Below are 11728 nucleotides of genomic sequence, written 5' to 3' on the forward strand. Positions count from 1 at the left end.
AACCCTAGAAACTATGTAACTATGACTATCAAAAGCCTTGCTAAAGTCAAGGTATATCATGTCCACTGCTCTCCTAGCATACACCCAGTCAGTCATCTCATCATAGAAGCCAGTCAGCTCAGTCAGGCATGACTTGCCTTTGTTGAGTCCATGGTGACTGTTGCTAATCTCACCACCTTTTCTTCCAAGTGCTCAGAAATGGATATTTTGAGGACCTTCACCATGATTTTCCCAAGGGCTTAGTTGAGGCTGACTGGTCAGTAGTCCCCTGGATCCTCGTCCTTCCCTTTCTTAAAGATGGGCACCATATTTGCCCTTTTTTTTTTTTTTAACCATGAGTTTTCAAAGATAATTGCCAGCAGCTCTGTAATCACATCAGCCAACACCCTCAGCACTCTTGGGTGCATTGCAGCAGGGCCCCCCCCGAACTTGTATATGGTCAGCTTTTCTAAGTAGTCCCTAACCTGTTCTTTTGCTACTGTTGGCTGCTTACCTGCTCCCCAAACTGTGCTGCCAGGTGCAGTTGTTGGGGTGCTGACCTAGCCTGTGAAGGCTGAGGTAGAAAAGGCATTGAGTACTTCAGTCTTTTCCACACATTCTCTCACCAGGTAAGCAACCTACACTTACCCTGATTGTCTTCTTGTTGCTGATGTGCTTGTAGAAACCCTTCTTGTTATCCTTCATGGCCCTTGCTAGCTGAAACTCCAGTTGGGCTGGAGTTGAAACTCCAGTTGGCCTTCCTGATTCCATCCTTGTGTGCCTGGTTCTGCTGCCTAGCTGTTTGCCTGATTCCATCCTCTTTATACTCCTCCCTAGTCATTTGCCAAGTTTCCACTTCTTGTAAGCTTCCTTTTTGTATTTTAGTTCATTGAAGAGTTCCCTGCCAAGCCAAGCTGGTCTTTTGCCCTACTTGCTAGTCTTCTTGTGCATTGGGATTAGTTCCTGTGCCCTCAAAGAAGGTTTCTCTAAAGTACAGCCAGCTCTCCTGGACTCCTTAACCCCGCAGACTGGCCTCCCAGGGGGTCCTGCCCATCAGTTCCCTAAGTGAGTCGGTTTGCTTTTCTGATGTCCAGGTTCCGTACTTGGCTGCTCTCCTTCCTTCCTTTCCTCAGGGTCCTGAACTCAGTTATCTCATGGTCGCTGCCGGCCAAGTTGCCATCCACTATACTACATTTCCCACCAATTCTTCTCTGTTTGTGGGCAGCAGGTCAAGAGCATGAAGAGTTGGCCTCTCCAACACTTGCACCAGGAAAATGTCCCCGACGCTCTCCAGAAACTTCCTGGATTGTCTCTGCACTGTTGTATTGCCCTCCTAGAAGATGTCAGGATGATCTGAAGACCCCCCATGAGAACCAGGGCCTATGTTATGGAAATTTCTCCTAGCTGTTTTGAAGAAAGCCTCATCTTCCTGGTCTGGTGGTCTATAGCAGACACATTATATTAACAATGAATGTTATCTTAATAAAACTATGATATCTTTAGATAAATATGCAGTTTTAAAATGTTTAATTTGTTGCTTGATGTGCCTTATTTGTACTGTTTAGTTATGTACGTCTTTTCTGTATTTCATTATTAGCTTTCTAATTAAAATGTATCTACCTTTATAATTATTAATATTTAATTTTGGTGGGAATAGCTCTTCAAACCTTTGTTCGGTTTGCAGATCTTTTCTGGGGAATCAAGTAGGTGGTGATTAGCCAAGAGAGGTGGCATAAGTATGGAACTATTATTTGCAATGAAACAAGAGAAGAGTAGGTCAGATTAGTTCAAAAATGATAATGAGGGAAAATTCATATTGGCACTAGACTTTTTCATAATGTAGTGCTTCCAGTATTAGTTAATTTTAGTGAAGAACAATTATGCTAAGGAAACTGTTCCATTGAATAATTCAAAAAAGTTCAGCATGACATAATCGGGTAGAATATGCCTAATCAGTTCATCTAATTGGCTAAATGTCCCTTAGGCCTTTGTAATGAGTATTTGTTGTTTCTTCTATACTGTAGTATTGCTGGTATGTGATCAGTTTGCCTGGTACTCTCTCCTGTAGATAAATATGACAAGTGGCTTTTCGTTTTTCTCTTTGAGTGTTTTCCTTTAGACATTTAAGCTTTATTGTTTTTTGTACAAATCATACCGAAAAAATGTGGCTGCTCTTTGCAATAATTTCCCAATTAATGGAAAAAGGAACACGATAAATGTAGTCTGTGGATGTTAGTAAACAAATTAGCTCATGAAATTATATTCATGAAATTGATCCAAACTGGTTTAAATAGAAATACCATTACATGGACTGAATATTGCTAAAGCGAAAAGCAGTAAAAGGCAGTGCCTCAATTTATGAAGGAAGATGTCTACTGAGTTAGCACAGGTATTGTTATGCAGCCCACCTTCACTTATCTTTTTTTAATAATAGTCTAGAAATGAGTAAACAACATATTAATAACATTTGTAAATACCAAAGACTATACTATTGCTATATAGAGAGAGAAATTAGCTGCAAGGGTAGAAAAGGAAATTAAATAGATCTTGGTAAAATGCAAGCTTAATCTTCAAGGGGAAGATGATAGAATGAAAAAAATCCTGGATAACAGTAATGCTAAATATGGGTATGAAGAGAGTTTGAAACACAACTGTGCAACAAAAAAAAACCCCAAAGCAGTTTTTGATCATGTACACAGAGAGAAGTAGTTAGCCGTGTTAGTCCGTTAGCCTGAGCTCACTTCATCAGATGCTATTATTAAGCTTATGCATCTCTGATTTACTTGTCTTAAGGTGGATCTCTGCTCTGCCTTCTATGTCAGAGACATCAAGGCACAAAAAAGGAAGGAGATAATCATATTGTGATTTTGAGGACAGTTGCAATTAAAATGCTTCATTTGGTACTGGGTACCTTTAATATCTGAGGCATACTGGCAAATTTAGAGGGACTTCAGTATAGAATAACATAATTGAGAGGTAGAAGAGTGACTTAAATAAACTTAGGTATCAAGGTTCTAGCCATATTGGTCTAGAGGAAAAAGCTATCAGGGCCCATATACAGAGGTGACATCTTTTATTAGACCAACAAGATTTTTGCAAAAAAAATTCTTTAATTGCAAGCTTTCAGGCACACACACGCTTCATCAGGCATCAGAAAAAAAGATTGTAAAAGTTCTCCTGGGTAGAAATGAAAGTTCATATTTCACAGAATTTCACAGAGAAATCAGTAGATGGAAAAACCTTCGGGGCAGCAGTTTTTAGCTGGTAAGGAGTCTTAGCACTCCTTACCAGCTATGATAAGGACTTCTTTTAAAAACCACAAGACAAAACAGCAGCAAAAACTTGCACTTGCCTGAGGACCAGAACATGTACAATTTTGTTCTAACAGGAAGCTGGATGGCTTAGTATGTTTTTTCCTCTTTTCTAACTTCTGCAACTGATTTTCATTTGTGTGCATCTAAGGTTTTTTAAAAATAATTGACATTAGACATGCATGTTGAAGTAAGAAATAGGCATTGTAGATTATTCTTTAAAGAAATATGATTGTTATCCATTTAACATTTACATATATTTTTCACTTTGAAAAGTGACTTTCTGAGGATGCAGATCTTTATCAGGCATAATTCCTTGTGTGAATTTCTGATTTGAACTTTGAAAGTGGTAAACTTGCATCATGGCTTAATAAACATTTCTTGAAATTAGACTTTTGTATAAAGGCTTGGAAAGGAGGAAGGGAAGAAAGGTCCTTTCTAAAGGATAAGCTGAGTTTCTTGTTCTCTGTTTTCCCCGTGTCTATATGAATGGCTGTAGTATGGTGTGTTGTTAAAATTTGACTGTTTTTTTTTTTTTTAAACTAGAGGAAGAACAAATATATCCAACTTTAAAATATAGCCAATTGTTAAGGGCCTACTTAATTCACGGGGGCTGCCCCCCTGATTTCACAGACAGAACACTGGCCTGGGCAGCCATTTTGCAGGCAGAGTCCCTCACACCTCTAGCTGAGGGGCCCCCCCATGGCTCTGCCCCTTACTGTCAATTGGCTGTGGGGGCTGCCTGTCTTGTGGCCCCACCCTTCTGCCAATCAGTAGCAAGAGGGAGGGGCACAGCTACCTTGCTGGCAACCCTTTGAGTGAGCAGCCCCTCTGCCCTCGCCTCCCCTTCCATGCCCCATTGAGCTGCCGCAGCGCTCAATAAGGTTTTTGTTTGTTTTTCCTGTGGAATCTGCAAAATAGCAAATTTGGTAGGTCCCTACCTACTGTATACTAGCAGCAGGGCTGAGGGGAAAAAACAAGATGTGAAACTGCTTTTGTAAATATCAACTTACAACTTGATTTCAGTTCTCCATACCCCCTTTTTTCTCTACCAATCTGTTCAACATAACAGTGAATCTATGCTCCATTGCAGAGAAATTGCTGATATGGTTTCATTTGCTACATCCAATTCAAAAGTATAAACTTCTGTGTAATATTTAAACTTTAGGAAGGTGTTTGGGTGAGGGTGATGACTGCTGGTGCTCTTCAGGGAAGGTGGGGAAGGATCACTGAAAACTATGGAAAGCAGAAATGACAGAATTTCTTCAGAAGTTGACTGACTGATTTTTTTTTTGCAGAGCTTGTGAAACAGTTTAATCTCTAAATGGTGAGTTTCACTGCGGGCCAGTTGAGATTTATATAGTTCAGGGGTGTTCAAACCCCGGCCCACAGGGCAGAACCAGTCCCTTTTTGTTGTCATTTGGCCCATGGGTCCAGAAGCTCGGCAGCAGAGGAACAACGGGACAGCTTCCTTGCTGCCCAATTTCTGGACCTGCAGGACTGGTACAGGTCCCTGAAGCCCAATCCTGGTGTGCAAGGGTGGGCAGGGGTATCATGGCAACTGATCCTGGCACAGAGAGCCCAATCTGACCCATGGACCAGCCCTGTGCAACTCATCTGGCCTGTGGGGCCAAAAATATTAAGCATGGCTGACACACATGAAATATGGAGGCCAAGGCAAGCAACATTACACAGCACTGGAGGTCATGGGAGTCCAACCTGAAGAGCCGTTAACTGCACAATCCAGGATCATTTGGCCTGCCTCTAGCTCCTCACAGCCAGCTCTTAGTTCTAGCTTGTATGGTACCAGTGAACCCTTGTCATTTGCAAGGGTTGTAGAACCCATTCCTGCAAGTGCTGTTGTGGTCCCGTAACTCTTTTGGACAGATCCTAGGGTGCTTACATGGCACAGAAAACTTGTATGTGCTCTCAACAGCTGCATATTTCATTTGAAAGGAAAATTCTGGTGTGGCTAAGTGTCCTGGTTATTGGACAAACTTCTTGTGCTCTTGATGTTTTGACACTTTTAGTTCAAAACAAAAAATAAATGTCACCTCATATGGGAAGAAGGGAGATAATCAAAATGTAGTTGTAGCTCTGGATAGGCTGTGTATATCAACAGGCCGGGGACAGGATATTCCTATAGTCAAATTTAATGATGATGTGCATCTGCTTAAGGTACAAAATTATTCAGAAAGCAACCTCATTAACACATTTTCTACATTTGCCGTACTGAATCTTTTCATAGTAAATTACTGAGGCTTTTATAATATTAGGAAGAGAGAGGCTTCTGACCTTGAATTCAGGTTATAGCATAATTAGCTGAAAATAAACATACAAAATCCAGAGCTGATAAAGTACACATTAAATTTTTGTCTATTCAATGTCCTCCATGTACCCTGGAAGGCCTCAGCACTTTTTTCTCTTTCTGCTTGGAAGAAGAAGCTAGGTTTCACTGCAGGATTGTGCAGAGTTTCAAACATGTTAATATCTTCACAAGATGTTTGGATATATTATACCCCAGACTTTGTGATGCAGTTTAAATAATTTTAATTAACTGCAGAAGCTAAAGTATCCACAGCTAATGGGTGAACTGGCCAAATTAGGGCTGAGGATAATGAGACTGGAGACAGACGTTGTCTTTGAAGCATTATCAGCTGTGCTGCAATCTTGTGATAAAGGACTAAAACTTCTTTCTGTTTGAGTGTTTTATGTCACTATCAAAATTTTTATGGTGGCACAAAGGCGCAATGTCTGTTTGCAGCTCTAGTGTAATGGTATACGGTAGCTTATCCTACACTTAATGTTACTTTGTCATATTCAATTGTTTGAAGATCTGTCTGCCCAGGTCTGTTAATACATTGACTTTAATACTAAAACTCAGTGGAAGCAGAGCCATTGGATGGGCTCCTACTTACTCTTTAGGATTCTAAACTCTTTGAGGCAGAACCTGTACTTCACATGTGTTTGCAAAGTAACCCAGTAATCCTAATAATTTTTAGAAAATATCACTGATAGGAAATACTAAATTCAAACAGACTGACTCTTAAGAAAAGAGGAAATAACTTCATTAGGCAGCCTGTGTTTTCCAGTTGGATTAGAACTGCAGTAGCAAACTGAGTTGTATTAGAAATAAGAGTTTTAATTGGGCTTTTAAAATCATGACCTAAATGCGAGTTGGTGCCCTGGAGGTTGCTGGTACTCAGCATACCTAAAGACGTTACATGTTGCTGGTATATATTTGGCTCTAGTGGATCAAGATTATGCTGGGGGCACTTTCTGTTGTAGGAGGGATAGTGCTGTAGTCTAGTTTTAAGTACTAGCTAAGTGGTTCCAGATTATACAAGACGAAAAATTAATTCATATCAAATTGTCAGAAAACATTTTAAGAGTAGATTGATTTGTTAAGACTGAGCCCAAGGCAGTGTGTGGAATGCAACTCAAATTGTCTAGCTTCTGATTCCATGCCACGAAATATATTTGTCTCTCCAAAGAGTACTGGAGTTTATTAACCAACACACACCTAATTATATTCTGGGGTGCTGCTTCTTGATGTACGGAAAAGGTCCAAAATTAAACCACTGAAATAATGGCACCGTATTAGAAATATCAGATGCTGACTGACTTTTGTTTTGCTGGACTACTGCTTTTTTCAGTCCTCATGAGAAAGTAGGATATTAATTCAAGTTGGAAAAAAACATAGTAAATGTTTCCTGCTAGTTCAGACATGCCTTTTAATATAGTACCTTTGGATTCTTTGTAAAAAGATTGGTGGCTGAGTTTTTGGCCATCCAACTACTGGAAAAGCATAGCAATGCTTTATTTCATTCATTTCTTACGTAAAATAAAACATTAACTATATTTTCTGATAGATAAGTGGTACAAAAATGCTTTTGGATACCATAATAAATTTTTACCAACTAATGACAGACCTCACTGGTAACCTAATTTGTAATTTTCTTTTTTTAAGAGAATATTTTTGCTGATCAGTATTTTTAAATTTGGTCTCTGTGCTTTTTCTTATGTAGCTCCCCAGAGGAATTTTGAAATAGCCTTCAAAATGTTTGATCTGAATGGTGACGGTGAAGTGGACATGGAAGAGTTCGAGCAGGTCAGTTTCCTGGGAGATTGACTTAAAGATATATGACCTTGACAGAAATTAAAGTACTTGTTGTGTCGTGAAAGTGGAACAACACAGTATTAGCAAGTATTGGCACATAGGCAGTGGGTCATACCTGCTTCTTATGTGTGCCATTATGAAGCCATAACAAACCTTTTTTTAACTCAAGTTTTATAGAAAATCTACTCTCGTTCAAGTTGTCCATGTTACCTTTCTGAAAACTCATCAGTGGAACAGTCATAATAGAAATTAACCTCCATAATTTTTTTTATGACGCTTGCATTGATTGTCTCCAGAACAGTAACACGGATGAACTTCAGCTTCGGAAGTAGAATGTTGTCATGTTGGTGTCCCTGGTGTCTGCATTTTGACACCTCAATTACTGCATCATTTGTGCTGTTACTTTTATTAGTCTTGTTTCTTTCATAATAGAGTAACTTAATCTAATACCTGGAAAAATAAGGCTTTCTCATTTAAAGAGATGCCTTTGATTCTTTTCTTTATTACTTTGGACTTATTTTTTCAGCATTAATTTCCTTAACCATCCTAACATTTCATCTCCTGTCATGTGTATTACTAACACAGATCAACTTTTATAAAGAACTGAACACAAATCCAGGATTGGTCAGGTATTAATATGTATTCCCCTAAGGGTAGCATGTGTGACATCTTCCAGTGGATTTATGCTAGAGAACATGCTGCCAACGTGAAAAAAAAATCCAATTGCCTCACTGTTGTTCGTTTGTTTGTTTGTTTGTTTGTTTTAAACCACGGCTTATGTAGAGAAAAGATTTTAAGAGTTTAGAAACTCATAACACATCCTTAATTGCTGAGTAATAAAGGATTTCCAGAGTCATAACCAGGGATCCTGGTTTTCTCAGTTTAAAAATCCCAAATTGTCTGATTTAAACACCGCTGTATTTTTTCCACGATTTAAAATGAAATGCCTCGAGAGAGAGAGAGAGAGAGAGAGAGAGAGAGAAAATATATATAGGTGTAGTTGAACACAATGTTGTATTGATATATTTACAATTGTAAAGCAATTTGGAAGCCTACCAGTGCCTCAATCATTATAATAAAATAAATTCTAAATGCCTATATATTTTGGTGTTTGGGGGTTTGTTTGTTTGTTTTAGGTTTTTTTAATTATGGAAAATCAGAGCTCCCCCTGCCCTCTTTGTTCACCGGGATGTGGGTCCAGCTGCAGTTGTCCCCCCAGACGCTTTGTGGTGCTGAGCAGCCCTGATAATATGGCACTGCCCTATCCCTGCCCATGCCCCTCACTCCCAAACCACAGGCCCCCCAACCCTACCAGCGCCCCTCACTCCTGACCCACAGTCCCCCACCTCCCCCACACCCAGCCATGCCGGTGCCCCTCACTCCTGACCGGCAGCTCCTCCATCCTCGCTGGTGCCCTTTACTCCCAATACACAACCCCCTGGCCCTGCCACTGCCCTTCACTCCCAACATACAGTCCATACCTCCCCCATGCCCCTCACTCCCAACCCACAGCCCCTCATCTCTTCCAGTGACCCTCACTCCCAACTGCCAGCCCCCTGGCCCTACCAGTGCCCTTCCCCACCTGGCGCAGACTCACAGGATGGTGGTCTGTGGGGACATGGTAGGGATGGCATGAGATGCATCCCATGCGGAAACATTGGCAGTTGCTGGGGCACCACATACTGCCCTGCACCATGGGCTGGGACTGCAGCATGGCAGGGAGGACCAGTGCCACACTCCACAGCAGCAGCATGAAGCCGAGTGTGACTCTGGCCTGAGCCATGCCGCAGGCAGCAGGAGGGCGAAGGTCTCCAGGCAGTCTGCGTCCTGCCTGGGCTTGAGCATGGCAGCTGTGGCTACAACAGCTCCAGCTCATGCAGGTGGCAGTGAAGTGAGTCTAGCCCCAGCATAGGCTGGAGGAAAGAGGAGGGGATACCTCTAGCACCCCCTGCCCTGGGCTGGGGCTCCTGCAGTGCACCAGGAGGCCTGGCCATGCCTCGCCCCCAGCAGCATCTCCCAACCGCCCTGCACCTGAGAACATGGGCCCCAGCTCAGCCCCTCAGCTCCCTGCCACCCCTGAAGGACCATCCTCGCCCCCTTCCCCCTCTAGAGGGTGTGGAAGAAATCAAACTTCACATTGTGGTTGAATCAGAATTGACAGAGCCAGCTTTTCTTTATTTAGGGCTATGCTGTGATCACAGGGAGGATTTCATACAGCAAGGGGAATCACCTACTTGTCTGTTTCAAAGGAATCCTCCTACTCTATAAGTTTACAAGCTTATTTATACTTAAGACAGAGAAAGAGAAAAAATACGACCTTGGAGAAACCAAAACAAGTTTACTTAATTGGACATCTGTGCACAGGGTAATAAGACATGCAGGATTCCTTATCTCAAAACATGTAACTGAAATGAGCCATATCAGCTCTTCTTGTCTTTGTCTGTTTTCCTAGTCACATAGGCCAGAAGCCCGACTAAATTTACTGCCACAAGGGGCAGGCATCTCTGGATGGGCCCTGCTGGCAACAGCGCAGAGCTGGGCTCACCGGCAGCACTTAGCACTGCCTCAGACCCAAATCCCCTCCCCTCCAACCTGCAACTTTCTGAGCACCCAGTGAAAAGTAATACTAGATTTTAGGCAGACAAGGGTCTTTGGGTTAATTTGGTATCTTTTATTAGACCAACTCGGCTACAACCTACACCACCGTATACTAGATTTTAAGCTCTTTTTGACACTTCAGAGTAATCTTGGCTAAGTTATATATCTTCTCCATTGGATATACAGGTCCTTTGATCCACTTCTGCCAAAGTATATTAAGAAAAAAGCAAACAAAACCAATACGAGCAGTATCATATATTTATTATTTGTGAACTTCCAACTTAAAGTTTTATAAAGCAAAGTAACAAGGATGATGGTGATCTTTCCATTTTGTTTTCTAAGATTACTTTGCTACTTCTCAGAGTTTCTTTCCAAATTCTCTATTGTGACATTTCAGACACCTTGGAGTGATTTTTTTTTTCCCTCAACCAGTGTCTAAACCAGCCGTGTAACAGAGAGGCACAATAAAAAAACTATTTTACCAAGGTGCTTTAAATGAGACGTTCACTTTTTGTGAATTATCTGTAATTTTATCATAGTCTATAATTCTGTACATCTTGGGTCAGTATCTTGTAACTAAATAGAACCACCATTTCTATGCAAGGGAGTGCAGAGACTTACGTCAGTTTTTTAAATGGTGAAGTTGGGAAATGTATGTGTTTGTGATATAGCACAGAAATATCAAGTAAAAAGCTCAACTAGAAATGTCCATGGGAACAATTGGACATCTTTGAACAATTTAACTTTCTTACTGTCGTTTTTCTTTTAAGAAACCTTTAGAAGACGTACTCTAGCTGTGCTTTATACTGGTCTTAGGACAGGCAGATTTTTTGTTTAGATTTACATTGTGTGCCCCTCCCTGGCCCCCCCACTCCCCAGGCTTTAGACTCCATTTTTGTCCCAAATGTTTATCCATGGGTTTAAATAGCAGTACTATGTGCTTTCTTCAAGAAGAGCCTTGTAGCATACTATACATCTTTTACCATATATTCTTCAGTCCAGGTTATTCTTTAAACTTTACTTGCTGTCATAATAGTGTGGGCATAATTCTAAAGTGATAGGGATTGAAGTGTTGGTGTGTAATATGGCATTATAAGATTGTTGCTGCTCTTCATTGCCACCAGACTATGAAGCAGAATTCAAAATTATCATGCACATTTTTGCGCTATTTGCTGTTGTCTCCCTAAAAACTACTGATCTGGTTTTCAGACATTCCCCCATGTCTTATCAGAACATACATTACTGAGATACTACACTTCCTAAATATAACACTTCAGTCCCTTGTCCATATATAATCATTTCAAAAAGTGCCTTCACAGCATGTTTACTTAATCCATGCATTTTCAGGTTTTGTTTTTTTTATACATAAGTGGTTATTGAATGTTGATAAAATAATTCACTGGAATGTAAGAAAAATAGAAACTAGGTAATTCCATACCTAAAACAAGCTGAAAGCAAAATACTCTTCAACTTTTTATACATCTATATTTTTATCTATATATCTACATATATAAATATAAATCTAGATAAATATAGATATATAAAAAGTTGAAGAGTATTTAACTCTAATAAATATCAAAAGGAAAATCCTAGCTTTGACTTTTTTTGTAGCTATCAGTATGGCTCATTTGATGTTCTTTGCACTCAAAACGAAAACAGAAAAAAAGTCCTAGGACTCTGGTAGGAACGGATATGTTTGCTTTTTTTTTTTTTTTTTTTT

At 40.4% G+C, this 11728-nt stretch overlaps 1 protein-coding gene across 5 annotated transcripts in view; it reads left to right on the forward strand.

Moving 5' to 3' along the window:
• The window catches only part of MICU1 (mitochondrial calcium uptake 1), a 276027-nt gene that overhangs the window by 161560 nt on the left and 102739 nt on the right, over positions 1 to 11728 (forward strand). For all 5 annotated transcript variants that reach the window (XR_002095722.1, XM_019507793.1, XM_019507792.1 and 2 more), the window contains one exon: positions 7319 to 7401. Coding sequence is in view for 4 of the 5 variants with exons in the window: in XM_019507793.1 (XP_019363338.1) it covers positions 7319 to 7401 (83 nt within the window). In the remaining variant the exon portion in view is untranslated. The remainder of the gene's footprint in view (positions 1 to 7318; positions 7402 to 11728) is intronic.

This window comes from Gavialis gangeticus, unplaced genomic scaffold, assembly GCF_001723915.1.
Source record: "Gavialis gangeticus isolate Ggan-Ray unplaced genomic scaffold, GavGan_comp1, whole genome shotgun sequence".
Lineage (NCBI taxonomy): Eukaryota > Metazoa > Chordata > Crocodylia > Gavialidae > Gavialis > Gavialis gangeticus.